At 40.6% G+C, this 19,026-nt stretch overlaps 1 protein-coding gene across 3 annotated transcripts; it reads right to left on the minus strand.

Annotated features, from left to right (window-relative positions):
- Window positions 1–641: 641 nt before the first annotated feature.
- LOC109935059 (serine/arginine-rich splicing factor 5-like) lies at window positions 642–18,745 on the minus strand. Of its 3 annotated transcripts, none has more exons than XM_020533748.2 (8): window positions 18,574–18,745; window positions 16,710–16,859; window positions 12,815–12,885; window positions 10,465–10,569; window positions 7,025–7,094; window positions 4,267–4,340; window positions 3,149–3,259; window positions 642–2,355 (listed from the first exon to the last, which is right to left on the minus strand). In XM_020533748.2, the coding sequence occupies exons 2-8, from the start codon at window positions 16,833–16,835 to the stop codon at window positions 2,058–2,060; spliced, it is 855 nt and encodes a 284-aa protein (XP_020389337.1). In that variant the 5' UTR covers window positions 16,836–16,859; window positions 18,574–18,745; the 3' UTR covers window positions 642–2,057. The 3 variants fall into 3 exon arrangements, with proteins under 3 accessions (XP_020389337.1, XP_048474225.1, XP_048474226.1); XM_048618268.1 differs by having other exon boundaries at window positions 18,448–18,734; XM_048618269.1 differs by lacking the exon at window positions 18,574–18,745 and adding an exon at window positions 18,122–18,362.
- Between the last annotated feature and the right edge of the window lie 281 nt (window positions 18,746–19,026).

Consider the following 19,026-nt stretch of genomic DNA (forward strand, 5'->3'; position numbering starts at 1 on the left):
CCCACAATGGAGCTACACAGTACCAGAGCAACCATTAACAGTTCTGGAAAGCAGCCATAAACTTTCCAGTTATTCTTTGCCACACAAGTTGAAGTATTCTTTTTGAAGAATGGAAACCTAAACCTATTATAATGTACAAAGATAGTGCAACATGATCCACATTCAGGTCAGACTTAATAGTTGATTCCATTTCAACAAAGCCCTACTTATTCTAATGGTGTCTTTTCCATAAAATGAATTTTTCATTTTGACACTAATCAAGCACTCGTCAGCTTCATATATGTGTGCGCATTGTGGGGGGGGGTTTGGAGAGAGAGAGAGAGAAAGACAGTGAAAGGGGAAAGAGGACAACGAAAAAAAAAACAAACTTTGCTCCAGTTGTATGGAAAACTTACCTCTACAGTAACACTGGTGTGCTAAAGTCACATTCCCCTGTTCCTTCCACTGGAAGTCCTAGGATCTCAGATTATCAAATATTTACCTTATACAAGGATCAATTACAAGTGCAGTTCTCCAGGTCCTGGAAGATCTAGGTTAAAGTTACTCCCACAATTTTTCACCATTTTCCCAAAACCACTTTGTGACAAAGTTTCAAATTCCCCTCAAAAAACCCCAGAAAATAAACAAGCAAACTCTGAAGGTGACACTTGTAACTAATTTTTAATGCAGTACCATTTCTTGCTACAAGGAATGATAGCGATACACAGCCTGTATGTAGTACACAATAGACTAAACTAGCAGGATACAGTAAAGGTACATGGAACATCGGGCAATATAGTTTCTGTATAAAATTGTTAAGTACAAACATCTAAATTGGTGTACACTTGTTGTTCCTTCAAATTCAGTTCCAATGCAGAGCAACATTCCAGGTTGGTTCTCTAGCAACTAGTTAAAGGATGGGTCATGTTAAATATAAATTTATATATATTTTAAAACAATGTGAAATGAACCAAATAAAGCATGAACTATTAACACACATGAATCAAAAACTATATATACATTTTTTCCCCTGCTACACTCCACCTCCAACTCCACAAGCTGCCTCTCTCCACTTGGTGTGCAGGTTAAAGAAAACCACGATAACTCAGCAATCTCAAACCAGGGCTTCACATTGAAAGCAAATTCCAAGTGCAAGCACAGCAGGGCTCTCTAAAGGCAGGATGCAACTGTGTGCTAGTCTGGCACAAAATCCAAAAGAACTAAACCACTGCTTTATTAAACACAAACAAAACTAAAAAAGGGGAAAAAAATTATAAATTTGTCCCTGAACCAGTAGCAATTCAAAGAAAGAACGGACCCAACCTGGAAAGGTTTCCTGTAAAACATTTTGAATATTTTAACCCCCTCCGTCCTCTTGTGGAAAGGACGACAGGCTCAGCCATTTTGTACAAAGCTTTAAATGTTGTTTGTGCTGGTGAACAGTGGCTTGATTTGGGTTTAGATGCAATTAGTTTGAGAGTTAAAATACTTTTGGTTTTCAGCAGTTTCCTCAATGAATGGAAGCACTTTCGCCTTTCAACAGATCCATTTCATTAGAACCATACTTCGAAGACTCAGACTGCCAATTAATTAGGTCACCAAACTACATATTTCAGTTAATGTTTTAGAATGGGGCACTCAAATTTGAGCTTTATAAATCTGTCATCTTACCTGCACAAAATTTTCCATATCTTTTCATGTAAATTGTCTAGACACTCCAATTGTTCCAGCTAAGGAAACTCTCAATCAATACCACACATTATCAAAATGTGAAGTGACTGAAGCCCCTCAGACTAGTCCCAGTGATCTCCACCAGAAGCAATAGTACAGTCTGGTAAACAATACTAGACAAAATTATGACGATCAAGCCTTTCTTTTCAAACTTTTTCAGCAATATATACTTTAAATCAGATGTCTGTATTTGAATGGGATCATAAAGTTCAAATTGTTTGCATGAAATAAAAACTGAAGTACTTAAACCCCAAACCCAGCATCAGACAGAAAAAAAAATCAAAATGAGGCCAACATTTCATAGAAAATCTTTAGCAAATTATAAAAACACTTCTACAACACGGTGGTTACTCTGCACTGTTAACAGGGGACTGCTCCCGAGAACCAGACCAGGAACGGGTTGATTTAACAGGAGAATTTGATCGCGACCTCGACTGAGTTGGTTTCCTACGACGCTTGACCTCAGGTGAACGGCTCAGTGAGCGCGATTCATTCCTCTGCCGCTTGGTATCACGAGCTGGTGACCTGCTCCGGGAGCGAGACCTGCTGCGGCTCGGGGAGCGGCTTGCAGATCTTGAAGCACTTCTAGAACCCTTGTAGCTGCGGGATCTTGAAGAGCTTCTAGAGCGAGATCGTGTCCAAGACCTGAAATATCAAAAGAAACAGGCAGTGTAAGAAACCATTCCAAGAAAACAAAAATGATTATCTGGCACGTTTATAACAGGAGACTCTGGGACTTCACAAGAACAATGGAACTATGGCAAGGTACAAGCTAATTTCCCTTTTAGCTTTCACTATTCCCCAGTTTTCAATACATACACTCAAATGCTAATGTTTTTAGGGCAGAGTGAACAAAGCTATAGCACCAAACACCAACATTCCTAAATGCATGCAGGCACCAAGTTGGCTATACTGTTGCAATGTTTCAAGCAACCAGCAATGGAGTGACCCAATGGTGGATGATACCAGCCAAAGGCTCAGCCGGACACAGATTTGTATTTAAGCTTCTTGAAAATACACTAAACAAAAAACAATTCCTGTATTCTTAATGCAACAAAGCAGATACACTGTTGATTCCATCAGTCCCTAAACTTAAAAGCAGTTAAGAATGCAGAATACTTTGCCACTTTTTGAAGTAAAGATGACAGAGCTGCAGGAATTAATTAGATCTGAAGATGCAATGCTTTGAACAGCCTGTATTTTGAGACTTCATTTTTCAAGTTGACTGTATTAGATTGAAGAGCACATTGCTCATCAGTCACTGAAATGTGTCCAGTCTCAATCGGCTGACTCAGCTTGCACATCCGTGCAAGGGATTTCACATTTAGTTTCCCCCCCAAACACCAAAATACCCCCTTCTAAAACAAAACTATCCATTTTAGAAACAAATCCAGCTAAGCAAAAGGCTAAATTTACATTTTACTGCACTGTTGATTACCTGTGGCGTCTTGGTTCCTCAATCAATTGGACCCTCCGGCCACTAATTTCTTTTCCATCCAGTTTATCAATTGCGTTTTTCAAATCGCTGTAAGAAGCAAACTCCACAATACTGTAGGATAAAAAAAATCCGAGCAGCACAGTAAGACGGGGTAACAATAAATTTGAAATGTGGAACATTTCTATGCACAATAGTTATGAAATTTAATAGCACTTCAGACCAAAGTTTAAACTGTTACGGTTTAATGTTATGAGATGGTTTTAATTCAGCTTAAATCCTTTCAACCTTCGTTATCTCCCCATAACTCCATGCTTAGGTCTCCAACTTTGATTTCATTCTTCTACTGCACTGTTACAACCCTACCCACAGTTAGGGGTGGCAACCCAGAGCATTCTAACAGATTTCTCTATCCACCCAGTTATCCTCAAAATCTGAAGATTCATTTTAGCCCCATTCCTAGCAGCAGAGTCCAGATGGATAAAATTCCACATGTGCACTGACATCTCCTTCATTATCACCACTGCCTGATGCGGTCAGGCTGCTTGTCTAACATTCAGGCTCTGATAAGCCAGAATTTCCTGCAGTTAGGGATTTGAAACTCCAAAGCCCTCATCACTGGACCCTTGCTTACGACTTCAAGCTTCGCCCTGGCTATTTAGGTTGAACCAGCACAAGACCAGAGTCCTATCCAATGGAGCTAAACTTGCAAGTTTATACCTGTTTTAGTTAAAGGACAATTCCCTCCCAAAATGATTTCTTTTTCAGTTCCCTTTCAGACTCAACCTTCCTCACAGGCAAGTATAGTGACGGTGATGACTGCAAAATTCCCTCTCCATCCCTGTCCAATGTCATCTTCCTTAGAACCCATCACTCTGACCAAGCATTTGGCAACCACTTTACATCAAACAGCACCACTGAAGCATTTTTAGAATACATACTGTTAGTAGAACATCTTACATTAAAAGTGCACAAGACGACACTCCAAAGTGATGATGCCTATTCAGATACTCATACTGACTAGTCAAGTTTCAGGTTCTTGATTACAATGGAGAACACACATGCAAGGTAACTAAAAGATCACCATTGTTTCCTTACAACTGCTTTTATTGCTGTCTTACCCTTCATTATTATGGACTCTGTGAGCATCAGTGAAGGTCACTTCACCAGCCTGGCGCATGATGTCCTTCAGATCCTACAAACAGGAAAATCCTTTAAAATGTAGTCCAGAACAAAGCCTTACACACTACACAATCATATCAGTTACAACACAGTCTCAGAATTGGGATGTCATGCTATAGGGCTTACTTTGACTAAGTGAATGACAGCAAGTGTGAGCAGTTGCAATGTAGTGTTTACCGCTTGCTTATGGCACACCCAGAGTGCTACCCATCAGTCTAAACAAGTGACACCTGCCTGGTGACAAAACTAAATCTAAAACTTCCTTTAAAGATTGTCCAAAACATGAGGAAGATTGTGGAAAAAAATCCAGCACACACAGTATATGCTGCCTAATATCATTACAGCAATCCTTCCAATTTAAAGAATGGGTTTCAAAGCTCAGTGGCGAGATCAAAATTCAGAAGTAATCTTCATTCAACTGCCACAGTTACCAGGATTCTTTTGACTCACATTCAACCAAGAAAGGAAAATAATTTGGTTGGCGACAGCTTTAATCACTTACAAAAATTCACCAGCCACAAAGGGAAGCAGTGAAGAATCCCTTTCCCAACTTGACAATCAATTAGCGATCTACAAAGAAAACTACTGCTGTTTTGTGCACTTTTTCAATATTGCTGCTTTGATCACTAGTAGCATTTTCAAATACCCTTTACTCATTTAAACTCTGTCAGGGTTAGGAAGGGAGATCTAAGCACTGTTTCCATTTCCTTCATGCTATGTGCTTCATAGGTTTCCTATAGATATTAATGCCATCTTTTGCCTCAGGCCATGTAGCCACTAAATCAGTGAGGCATGCAATGATCATACCAGGGTACCACTGATCCCTGGAAGCATAAAATATTGTAATATTATGTACAATATCATGACATCCCTATTCAACACATTAAAAAGTTAACACATTTTAAGTTAGCGCTGGGTTACCCAAACAATTAGTTTTAGGCAACCATCCATGCCCTATGTGATGCATCTAAGCAATGGGTGCACCCACTCAATACAATACCCTCTCGATACAGCTTCTTGGGACATGGCCCTCCCTCAGTGGCACCGAATGTGCCTGCCACCCTGGGTAAAGTACCAATAATCATGGGTTGTGTGAAGGCTCGGCCACCTCACAAGTCAATCTCCTGCCAAGCCTCCAAGCGAGATCGACACGGTTTTTTTTTCCTTACACCAGGACTGGGGATGCGACAGGTGTCGATGCCATCGGTGACCCTAGGATCAGTACAACCCAGAACCCGCGTCCAGCTGCCTGAATAATCGTGGGAGCCGACTGGCAAATTAGTCAACACGGGACCTTTTCCAGATACAGGACGCGACAACACGAGTAAAGGGTACTCCTGGTCAAAATGCGAATGACCTCACGACAAGCTGCTAAACAAAGGTTTTCAAATTTAGTCAAATAGTCATTTATTTCCAATCAAACAATATTAAGCCATCAGATTTACATACAGTCTATATTCACAGTTAAATTGGAGTCTCCATTAATATTTTATATCAGAAATATAATGGCTATTCATATTACATATGTGCAGAATACCATTAGATTTCATCAAGATTTAACCATTTGTGCCTCCCTAGATCATATTTTCACAAAAATAACCCAAAAATAGAAACATCATGCAACATTCTGCGTGGGTATTATCCGGACCGTCCACCTGGCAGAATACGGTTAACACAATAAACGGAACAGTGGGCCGAGGTCTAGGTGCATAGCACTGAACACAGACTGATGTCAGGAATCATTTCCTCAAAGTAACCAATACCTGGAATGCTCTTCTCACTGAGACGAGGCAAAATCTCTCCTGTTATTCAAAAAGTCGTTAAACATTTACTGGGAAGTTTGAGGTGGTAGGAAAGTGGGACAGAAAGGATGGGGAATGAAAAGCAAAAAATTCCTAGGAACTTACTCTTAACTTGGTGCATCAAGACGAAATCCAGACTCACTTTTCTCACATCTAATTGCCAATCTTAATACAAACCATACATACCAACTGGCAGTTAGGAAGACATCAAATTTTGTGCATCACTGATTGTGAAAGTGGGCATCTGTATGCAGATAGCATTTGAGACAAAGGTACGATTATGCAAATGAACTAAAATCACAGGTGATGCAGTATAAATGGTGCCACAAGCAGCAAGGTAAATTAGACCTATCCTCAGCTGTCATCGGTATCCTGCCACAGGAGTTGGGGTGAGATCCCGTCTCTTTTATAGAATGTTTTAGTTAGGGAGCCACAAACCGCTCCAAAAACAATGTCAACAAAGAACCTTGGAGCAAACTTCTGACCTTCTGCTGGTCACAAACACCTTGCTAAAACAAAAACCAGGAAAAATTGTCCGAGCAATTCACGTAAGGAATATAAGCGAAGTCATTCCAGAAGCCACAGATACAAAGTCCACTGGAGAATTTAAGAGGGGAAGAGATTCTTGCTTGGGAAACAAGCATTGAGAGACCAGGGTTAAATGCGGTCTAAGCTGTCACCGCTGATCAAATTCCAGTGCAGTCTTGATGGATCTATTCCAATTTCCATACAATACTTATACACAAATAGATAGAAGTCGTCATGCAGGTAAAGCAGGCTATGGGTTATATTTATGAAGTTATGACCCATGTGCATTTAAGCACAGATATCTAAGTTCTTTTTAAGTTTGATAAATTATTTTACTTTTTTTGAAACTTGGAATGTCAGCACCCACCTGCCAGCTAACACGCGAAGAAAGATTCTTCACAATCAAACGGTAGTCAGTACGAACAGGAGGTCCATATCTGAAATTTCAGGAAAGGGTAACTTACTGAAAGCAAAATATCAATATCACAATAGCTGCATCACAAATATTGCTATATATGCAACTCCAACACTAAAGATACAACAACAGAAGGTTGAGATTTAACACTAATCAGTGTCAAATCCATTACCTTCCACTGGAGGGATACACAGGCCTTGGGGTCTGCCTTATGGCTCTGGATTGGGGCAATAAAGACCAAAGTTTGCACACTCAGGCATTGCTGCCAAGGCTTTCATTTAATGATCCATTGTTATATGATCTTAAGATAGTGGCAAGCTTTTACAACCACACTCCATGGTCAATTGCCTGATAGGCAGAAAGCTCCAAGACTTTGGCCCAACAACAGAAAGAATAGCAACTATAATTCCAAGCCAGAATGATATGAGACTTGGGAGCTGTGGTTCAAAAGGGAAGTGAAAACAGACTAGGGAAATAAATTGATAGTTAATATAAAAAGGGAATCCAAATGGCTTCTATAGACATTTAAATAATAAGAGCAGCAAGAGGGGTGCGGCTGAAAAGGGACCAAATATAGCTTGAAAGAGTAGGTGGTGACTAAACAAACAAGATTCTGAGGGGTCTTGGCAGGGTAGATGTGGAGTGGGTATTTCCTCTTCCGAGAGAATCTAGAACCAAGGGTCACTATTTTAAAGTGAAGGGCTGCCCAATTGAAACAGATGAAGCAAAATTGAGGGTCTTAAGTCTTTGGAAGCTAAAAAGTTAGAGAGGCAGTCCTTAAAGACCAATTCTCAGTACACAAGAGGTTAAAGGTAATTTTGGGTAAACAGGAACCAGATCAGGATCAGCCACAATCTTACAAAATGGTGTAGCTGGCTCAAAGACCAGAATGGCCTACTTCTGATGTCGAAGCCACAGGGACAGAAAAGTGAGGTAATTTGCATTTGCCTCTACCAAGGAAGATCCTGTTCAAATCATAAAGGAAGTAGCTCAGACATTAGATGGGCTAAATTCATAAAGACATTACAAAGGCTCTCTGTACTGGGAAGTGGCTAAGTCACTAAGTAGCAGAGGAGATGCAACTGAGCAAATCTAACAATTACAGAGTGAATGGCAATAATCTGTCAATCTTTGCACAAATATAATGATAAAGCAACTACAGCATAAGTCAATTTACACTGAGTGGCAAGAAGCCTCTTACAAAGTATAACGCAAGATAAGATGAACACTCACTAAATGGACACTGTCTCACTAACTAACCTACAGTTGAGGAAGGGTTACCGGACCCGAAACGTTAACTGTTTTCTCCTCCACAGATGCTGCCAGACCTGCTGAGCTTTTCCAGCAACTTTGTTTTTGTTCCTGATTTATAGCATCCGCAGTTCTTTTGGTTTTTATTTAACCTACATGGGCTTTTAGATCAAATGGTTACTGAAGCAGAATGGTTGATGAGGCTAATGCAGTTGATGTGCTGCACTCTGATCTCCAAAAGGCATCTGAAGAGGTACCACATTGATAAGCTTGACAGTAAAGTTGAAATCTACAGAATAAAAGGGACAGGGGCAGCATAGATAAAGTTGGCTGAGTGACAGGAAACACTAGTGGATGTTGCTTTCTTAGACTGGAGAAAAGTATGAGTGGGATTTCACAAGGTTAGTATCAGATCCACCGCATTTCTTAATCTACATTAAATGACCTAAGACTTGGATGCACAAAGGACAATTTCAATACCACAGATGATACACAACTAAGTATTGCAAACTACAAGAACAGTGATAAACTCAGAGGATACAAGCTGGTACCAAGACCAGTCATATGGCAGTGAATTATACTGTACAGAATTACTAAGTGATTTATTTTGGTTAAATGCAGGACAGGCATTATAATAGGGAGGAACAGAACTTGGGTGTACACTTGTGCAAATCACAAACTTGGCAGGCAGTTGGGAAAATGCTTGTAAAAGCAGCATACATGAAATCCTGGATTTTATAACTAGAAGTTGCTGGAGGAGATTCTGAGGGACAGGATTTATGTGCAGTTGGAAAGGAAGGACTGATTAGTCAACATGGCTTTGTGCGTGGGAAATCATGAAGTAATGATCAAGTTCGTGAGGCAAAAAATTCAAAGCGAACTGAGGGCAGAGCAGTGGACATGATCTATATGGACTTCAGTAAGGATCGGTGCTGGGTCCACTGCTTTTCATCATTTATACAAAATGATTTTGATGTGAACATAGAAGGTATAGTTAGTAAGTTTGCAGATGACACCAAAATTGGAGGTGTAGTGGACAGCAAAGGTGGTTACCTCAGAATACAATGGGATCTTGATCAGATGGGCTGAAGAGTAGTAGATGGAGTTTAATTTAGATAAAGTTGAGGTGCTGCACTTTGGAGAGGTAAATCAGGGCAGGACTTATACACTTCTTGGTAAGATCCTGGAGAGTGTTGCTAAAAATAAAAAGAGACCTTGGAGTGCGGGTTACTAGTTCCTTGAAAGTGGAGTCACAGGTAGTTCAGATATTGAAGGTGGCATTTGGTATGCTTGCCTTTATTGATCAGTGCAATGAGTATAGGAGTTGGGATGTCATGTTGCATGATTGAGATCCTATGGAAATTGATCTACAGGTATAAAATCCAGCCCAGTCACAGCAAGGCAGTGAAAACCTCACTAAGTCCATTTGTGAAGAATGGCCAGTTTGAATAAACTGAGTTCTGAAGTTGAGGGAAGTGGAAAATAGCAAATCAACTTCGAATTGTTATCATCCAAAACTCAAACATTGCAAGCACTCAGCAGAGCAGCATGTCTCAGACCTTTACGTGTTACAAAATGAACAGCACGCAGAGGCAGGAAAAGGTAGTCAGCAGAACAAGAGGGAAAAGAGGACAAGAGGGAAAAGGAAGAGGACAAGATGATATTACAATGTAAAAGGCAAAAATGATAACAGCAGCACAGAACTAAAGATGGGTTTGCAGGGCAGGTGTAGATCATTAAAGCAGAATGCTACAGTGTGGGGGAAGCTTGGAAAAGAATGTGAAGGACATGCTGTGTGCATGCAACTGTGCATATTTATGCCATGCTGGGTTTCTTTGACATGGGGGTAGAGGAGAAACAGGAGGAGGATGTGTGTGTGGGAGAGAGGGGTATGGAGCGACAGAGGAAAGAGTGAGGAATAGGAGAGCAGCCAGCTAGACGCTGGGGTGAGGTTCTCCTTGCTGATTGTACATAGATATGATCTAGTGTTGTGGCAAGGGTACCTAACATTTTAGTACAATCTGCAAATTTGGAGACTTCATCAGTATGCATATCTCCCAACATTTTCAGTGTGTAATAACTTCTTGTTGCATTGAAGCCATTTTTATCCTAACCTAATTTTCCCCAATCCACCCATTTACCTTAGTCCACTGCTTCGCTCACTTCTGGGGCGGTAATAGTTAAACCTTCCACCAAACCTGCCCCCTCCTCTTCGAGGTGGTGCTTTTGCAAGCTCCACGGTGATCCTAGAGAATTTTAAGAAAGTCAAAGAAATCAAAAAACTATACACAAAATTAGCTGCAGGCAAGACAATCTTTAAATAATACAGGACATGGGCTTTTGCAAACAGAACCTTTAAATCAAACCAAACACTGCAGAAAGCAGAGTCCACATATTTAGAAGATGCCGTTGCAAAAGCCTTTACGTGCTGCTGCACACCATAACATCATTATGCATCAGTGGTGGAGGGAATGACTATCCAAAACAGCGCATGGGTTATCAAGCAGGCTGCATTTCTTCAATGATGTTGAGCTTCAACAGCTGCAGCTGTATGCCTTCATGCAGGTGGAATCTATTTCAACACACTCCTGACTTGTACATGTAAAGAGTTGTCAGATTTGGAGAGTCAGGAAGTGTCAAATACTGCACAACTTCCAGCTTTAACCTGTTCATGCAGCCAGAGTATTTATATGGCTGGTTTGAGTGAGTTTCTTGGCAATGGCAATACTCAGAAGTTGCCATGGGGGGAGGTGGAAGATTGGCAGCTGTAATGCCACTGAATGTCATGGGGAGAAGGTGAGATTCGCCCTCATTTGAGATATTCATTGCGCCACACAATTTTATTTATCACTTATCAACCTAAGACTTAATGCTCATGCCTGGCTTCAAATCAACATGAAATGCCTCAGTACCCCCTAACAGTGAATACTGCTGAACATTTTGCAATCAGTGAACACTTCTGACCTTTTGATGGAGGGAAGGTCAATGATGAAGCCGCTAAAGTGGATGACCCAAGAAAGTACCCCAAGGAACTCCTCTGGTGCAATCCTGGACTGAAAAATGATTGACTAACGAGCATGTTACTTTGCACTAGACATGACTAATTGGCAGAATGATATCTCCTAGATTCCCACTGACATCAGTTTTCTTCAGATCCTTGACATTACACTTGGTGAAATGCTACCTTTATGTCAAGGACTGTCACTCCCATGTCAAGTTCAGTTCTTCTGTCTATGCTTGGACCAAGGTCGTAAGGAGTTGAGTGGGTCTGATGGAACAAAAACTGAGCAGTGAGCAGCTTACTGCTGAGTAAAAGTCACTTGATAAGCACTGTCAACAACCCTTCCATCACTGTGCTAATGATCAGAGTAGATCAACAGGGTTGCAACTGGTTGCTTGAATTTGTCCTGCCGCCTTTAGAAGACCAAACATACCGAGGTAATTTTCCACATTACCCAGTAAATGCCAGTGGTGTATTGTACTGGCATGGTTTGATCAAGGACAAAGCTAGTTCTGGAATTCATGTCTTCAGTACTTCTACCAGAGTGTTAACACGGAACATAGCTGGTGCAGTATTCAATCTCATCAATTGTTTCTTGATACTGCGGCTGAAGATAGCCACATATGCTTCAGGCTTTTCTTCTGCCTGTGTTAAATAATTTTTTTTTTGCATCAGATACAACTGTTACAAGGATGCCTGAGCTAGATATGTCCTCATGCATTTTGGAGATTAATACATTTCTAAAGTGAGGGGCCCCTTGAAGGAGCTCAGTTATTGAAGTCAGCAAGTCCACAAACTATTAAGATTAGAAAATCCCAACCCTACACTAATGAATTAGTCTAATCCAGCCAGGGGAAACAGACCCTCTACTAGAAAAAGCAACTGCATGGAGACAGAATTCAGAATTGGTCTTAGCAATAGAGTTGAATGATGAAAAATACACTGCCCAGCCACAGCCTCTAAGTTGGAATAACAAAATGATGAATATCACCAGTGGAAAAGTAATCCAAAAGTCAGACGCTACAGATCAAGAAAATAAAATATAATCTGAACCAGGATAACAGATTGGCTTTTGCAGCTTTAGTATAGAAACATAATTTATAACTTTCGTTTGAAAAACGCATGCTTTGCAGACTTGTTCACCCATGTAGCAATTTCACAAACTGCAAATTTTATAAAATTTTAATAAAACAGGATTCAGCTCTCTCCACTGATTTTAGAATTAGACCACTGTGTAAAGTATGCTTGCACTTTCTTTGCCAATTCAGGTTTAATGACGTATCACATACATGGATTTTTTTGCACTAATGAAATCAACCCCCAATAATCATTAACCTTGATCTACAAACATGAATAATGAAATTGAAGAGTTTGCTGGAATTTACTACAGCTCTGAAGGATCTCAAAGGCTGATGCAATATGCACAAGATTCAACCTCATCTTCCTCCACATCTTCCCACGTGCACTGACTATTCTGTTGAAAAACCTACCTCTCCCGGAAGAGCTCCTTCCCGTTCAGCTCGTAAACTGCATCATCAGCATCCCGAGCATCATCAAATTCCTAAACAAAGGTATCAATAATCCAGTTTATTCAAAAGTTAAACAAATTTATGAACAGCTTCACAAAATGATGGCATGCATACTAGTCTCAACCCAGAGGATAGGTCCTCAAATTCTACTGGGACCAAATAAAGGGGACTTCAGAAGCTGGACTGTTATGAAGATAACCAGCTCAGCAACATCCTTCATGAGGAAATACAGACTTGTCTTTTTTGACCTCAAGTCATCATTTTTGAATAGCAACATTATAGGCAATACATACAAATTTACAAGCAACATTCACAGAGAACAAATCAAAAATACATTGTTAATTCAGGGAACAGCAACAGACACTGCATCAAAATTACTTAATTTTACTGCAGAAAACAGTAGTAACCCTTCGTCATTGTTTCTTTAGTGCATGACTAACCAAATGAGAACCAGCCCTTTATTGCCACTGAAATTAAAGCCACTGCACCACATGGGGAAAGAGTCTCACCAGGAACATTCAGGTGCAATCTGGTTTTATATTATAGATTGAGCGGGTAACATTAGAGGAAAATCCAATTATATATTCTAATTAAGACTGTGCATCACAACAAAGGCAGTCAGGACTAGTCATTAAAATCTCAGTCAAGCTTAAAGAAAATTCACTGAAAGGAAAGATGGAGAAGACTAATCTACATATTGTAGCAGATTCTCCATTAGGCATGACAAATCAAACTGTTGGTGCTAGGACTGTACCCAGATGAAGAAGTGAAATCCACTCAAAAATGATTTACAAATCATTGAATGTAGATGCTTGTTGCCATCATGGACTCAAAACAAATATCTCACATTAATGGTCATGACAAACAAGAAACAATCTCAAATGTTCAGAACATCTACATTCCTGCATCACACTGACATTATGGGAACCTTGAATTCTCCAAACCGTTAACAAGGTTAAAAAAAGAAAATTGAAGTGTTCAAAGCTCAGACAAGCTTGACAAAATTTTCTTTTTAAATTTTGTTACTGGTATCTGGGAGACCACAGCAAGTTTACATTAATTAACTTGCACTGGTTGTCTGGGGAGATAGGTGGATCTTTCTGAACCACTGCAGGCACTATGATTATACTCAGACAGTGCAGTTACAGGGAGAAGTCCAAAGTGATGACCCAATGTTAGCCATCCAGATTAGGATAAAACTCAATTCACAGAAGCTAAGATGCCCCAGCACTTCCCTGGCCTGCACAGTCCAATCAGATGGGATAGGTCAGAGAGTTGGACAAGATTTTCAAGTGAACTGCTGCCATGCATCCTAAAGATTTGAAAGTGCTGCACTAGCAAGAAATGTCATTCATCCTGATGGTGTTGTGCTGTTTATATTCTTGCAGTGATCCAGGTAATGCACTATTCACCACACTGCTAACAGATCTGGTAGATAGTGGGTAAACTCTAACTCTGAATACCCATTATTTTATATCTTTGAGGCTTTGTTACTGATAACAGTTGGTCCAGTCCATCAGCTGGGCCATCCAATCCCCCAGATCTGGGGCAGCTCTCTAATGGTGCATTAGCTAAAGATTATACAGGCATGTTCCAAGCCCTCGACAGCTGAAGTCTGGATGCCAGGTTTCTCTGGCCATATATACTTCATTAATTAGAGGAGTGTGAATTGAGCTTAACACTCAAAAGGGCAGCAGGAACACAGGAAGAACAGCCATTAAAACTCTGAACTCGTCTCAAGCGTACCTACCTCTGGACTGCAGTGGTTCAAAAACGCAGCTCACTGCCATCACCTCAAGAACAATCAGGAAGGGGCAACAAACACGGGATTAGTGTCACCCACATCCCAAGGAAGATTAAACAAACAGCCTCATTCCCAACCTTATGAAGGAAAGCTCGCTGCATCCCTGCAATGATATCCTGGCAACTAGTTTCAGGATAACTACAAATCTCTCTGACATCACTCTAGCTACAGAAGGTTTATTTTGTTTGGCTGCAAGGGTTCCATGGCATCACATTTACTTCAATGTTATTCCAGCTCTTGCCTCTTGCACTTCAATAGCAGGATCCAAACTGTGACGGGGTCCAGCAGAGGGAGGAACAGATGTCACTATTAACGATTATGAACAGGCAAACATGGAAGCAACTGATTTGTTTTAACTCAACATACCATACCAGACTTCAATGTCATCAGGTAGATGTCAAGGTCACAACTCTACAGGAACCGTAGCTACAGAGTACATAGCTACAGGTGGGATGTCATAATGCCCCAGTTTTTGATGTGGCTAAACCACAACCCATAGGTCAAGGGTCACATCTTCCTACAATACACACCCCTTGGCTGGTGATTTAGCCGCAAAGACTGGCATGGTGTGTTGAGTTAAAACAATCAATTGCTGCCATATTAGCCTGTTCACAATCATTAACTTCTCAGGCTTAGAATACTCTTTTACACAAAGGACAAGACATCTCAGAAGCACTGGAAAACTGATGCACTCGGATTCCACCCCAAAGCTAGTGTCATACTGCACGGTGTAGCATCTAGCTAAATGGAAATCAAACAGCTAAACACACTGCTTATTCAGCTTCAAATTCTACAAAATGGAATTTAATAATATTAGACCAAATTCCATTATAAAACCTTATGGATAAGGACAGTTCATGATACTTCAGTAGCACTTCAATGATGGCAAAATGCTTTATAAACACGAGGTTATGGTAGGTAGCGTATATAGGAGTGAAGGTTTTCTGCCCCTTTTCCATCAAATATCAACGTGTTGTATCTGTTACAAAGGCAACCATGAAACATGGTTGATTAAGCAGTGGAATGGTGCCAACTAAAACAAAATCCTAAGTACCTACATGATTGTTCCTGGACAGATTGTTTACTTTGTACATTTGGGATGAGAGTTGGCACCGAATGTCAACAGAGGAGGATGTGGTTGCAAAATGAAATTTATCAGAACATTCTAAGGCTTATGTCGTTAGTTCTCATAGTGGATACAATACATCAACTTTAGTGGAATTCACAACAGGTGACGTCATGCAAATACACCAATCCTGGGGAAGTGTCTCATTTCAGTTACTCAGGAAATAGATCAACAAGCATATTTTGGGCACAAAAGACCTGCCTGGGTAAGATCAGTTTGTATGCAATAGTTCTGCCATGCAAAATTCACCTGTAACATGAATGCTGCAGGTCACCTCCCCATGAAATTCAATTCACAGAAACTACTACTACCTGCCTGAACCAGCCAAACAAGTGCAGTAGGCACTGAAGCCATTCTCGTCAAGCAGCAATAAAGGTGGGCAATTATTTTGAAAACAAAAAAGGTTTAAAACATCATCACCATCACAATGAAATTTATTAGGTAACTAAAACCTCCCACTCACCTGTGAAATCACTTTGATGTAGATTTACGAGATTAAAATCTACTTGTGAACAACATTTTAATAATGATAGAAGAGCTTACTTCAGCAGTTTCCTAATATGAATATAGACAGTCAGGCTGTCACCATGCATCATTACCCAAATCAGAATAAACATTAAAACAATATGAAATTGGAGGCAGCAAGGTGTAGAGCTTGATAAACACAGGCCAGGCAGCACAGGAGCAGGAATGCTGACGTTTCGGGTCTGGACTCTTCTTCAGAAGAAATTGGAGGCCATGTCCATGTAAGTGCAGCAAGATGTTTCACAAAAATGGGAGTAACTTTCTATTTCAAGTTCTGACATTACAGGTAACAATTCTAAAAAGTGATCCCAAATTTTATTAAATAACTATTTTACATCATCGAATCACAGGATAAAACCCAGGAATACTAATAGGAATCTGCAACGTGGCAGAATACTCACCACAAACCCAAAGCCTCTCTTTAGGTCAATTTCACGAATACGTCCATAACCTTTGAAGAACTTTTCCACATCACGTTCTCTCACCTGAGGGCTCAGGCGACCAATGAACACACGGCAACCGTTCATTTTGTAATGAAACTTTTATACAGCCTGAAAGAGTATTGAAATAACGTTGCAGTGTTAAAACAAGAATTTCACTATAAAAGAATTTCACTATAAAAGCTTACCAGTTACCAGAAAGAAAGGCAGTATATAACCACTAGCCAAAAAAGACACGATACTTCATTACAACTTACCTGTATATCATGTAATCAACTCATGGTCAGGTTGGCAACCTGCCCAATTGCAATTACGCTCTACTTAAAAGAACATACAGCAAAACACAACTACTCCAACCTTACTGTATTAAGGAGAAATTCATACAAGCAGACCCATGTGTTGTATAATAATTAAATTTAACTTCCCAATCCCATTTTCTAATTTTCAAATAAGTTGTTAACCTAAAGCAATTTTCTCCAATAAATTAGAGAGAAAACAACAAAACTGCATGTTCATACAAGGAGGATCTTAAAAGTAGTTGGAAACAATTTGCAACTGCTCTGGATGACAGATTATACACGAGCAAAACGATGAAAGCTCAGTTAGTTATTTAGCGTAAACACTAACATATGTTCCAGGCATTACAAGCAAATGGTTCAGTGATTTGAATTATAATCAAGGATCAATATTTCCTTGTTGCAGCTTTCAAACCAGAATCAATTTCAACATTTGACCTGATAAAATGCACACTTTAGTTAAGCCAAGTTTAACTCCTTTTGCAAAAATCTAGTGTGATTAAGAGATAGCCTCATAGTACATTAATCTTTAGACTATTTTTTTTTAAAAATGCTTGCTGTTGGTAGATTTTAAAATGGGACCTGCATATTGACTTTGCAACATTTTGCACAAAGTGCGCTCTGTTATACCTTGGCGTCCATCTTGCCTCAAGACATTAAAAACGACATTAATTGACAACGCCAGTTTTTCCAGCCTTCTCAAAGCAAGGAAAAGATTATTTAAATTTTAAAGAAAACAGCCCTTTAAAGAGAAGTTATAGACATTGCTTCAAAAAATCTGAAGTGGAAAATTCAGTAATTCTAACCGCTACCAACATGTGCGCTTCTCCTTATACGCTACATAAAAACATTTTCTACTGCCCCCGTTAATCTTTTGTGATTATCTAAAGATTTGTATCATCTTGTTATTATCTCTCCAAACAGCAGAAACAATTTATCTCTATTTAACTCAATAGTAAAACATCGCTTGTTAACAAAAAACGTCTCGGTAAAGCTGGACAATATTTTTCCCAGCTAGAAAAGGTTTTAAAGATGTTTTGTTCACATAAAATCGCGCACCAAACAAATCAGGTTTACCGAAAAGGCAACGACGCAATCAGTCACCAACAAGTGCGATGTCGTTTTTCAAAAACAAGGCAGCGGCGCAATCCGAATATAAACTGGATTTGAAAAATTCGACGCCGTTGCTGCCCCGATTAATCAAATGCCCTTAAGATAAATATTTTACATTTGATCAAGTTCTCGGTCGGGGCTGATGGGGGGGTTGGGAAGAAGAGTAAAGACCATGTAGGAGAGGAACTCGTGCCGACTGAGAAGGTTCCAGAAAGGCAAACAGTTAAATGGTGAAACAGTGCTGCCAGAGGCGAACCGCCTGCCCGCCCCTCCCCCACCGTGCGGCCTACCTCCAGCCGCCGCCTCACGGCACCAACTCGAGCAACAGCGACGCCCCGGAGCCGCACCCTGACACGACGCGGACCCCTCGAACCCACCCACACGAAAAAAAACCGGCCGCCCTTCACTCCGCTCACTCGCTGCCTTTCCGGGTGGTTCTCGGTGTGGCTTTGACCCCGCTCAGACTCTCAACACTCGATGATTTTTCTCTCTCGCTCTCCTCCACCGTCGCCGCCGCCGCTGCTCCTTCTCCTCCTTCAGTCACTTGACGCCAACGTCACTGCAGTGGAACGGGGTTTCCCGTGCTGGGCAGCAGGGGCGGCCTTGTGACGTCAAAGGATACGTTCCCCACCCTCCGCTGTCAATCACGGGCCTTTCCCTGCCCTACCCACGTAGCTGTCTGTCAATAGTCTAACCCCGCCCCTCCGTACATCACTGCCAATCAGCAGAGTGGATCCGATCACCAACAGCCTCGCCCCGCCCCCTCAGTGCCCTTTTCACCTAACAACATGAGAAATAGGGATAACAAGGTGTAGAGCTGGATGAACACAGCAGGTCAAGCAGCATCAGAGGAGCAGGAAGGCTGACAT

This window comes from Rhincodon typus, chromosome 39 (genome assembly GCF_021869965.1).
Source record: "Rhincodon typus isolate 14 chromosome 39, sRhiTyp1.1, whole genome shotgun sequence".
Classification (NCBI taxonomy): domain Eukaryota; kingdom Metazoa; phylum Chordata; class Chondrichthyes; order Orectolobiformes; family Rhincodontidae; genus Rhincodon; species Rhincodon typus.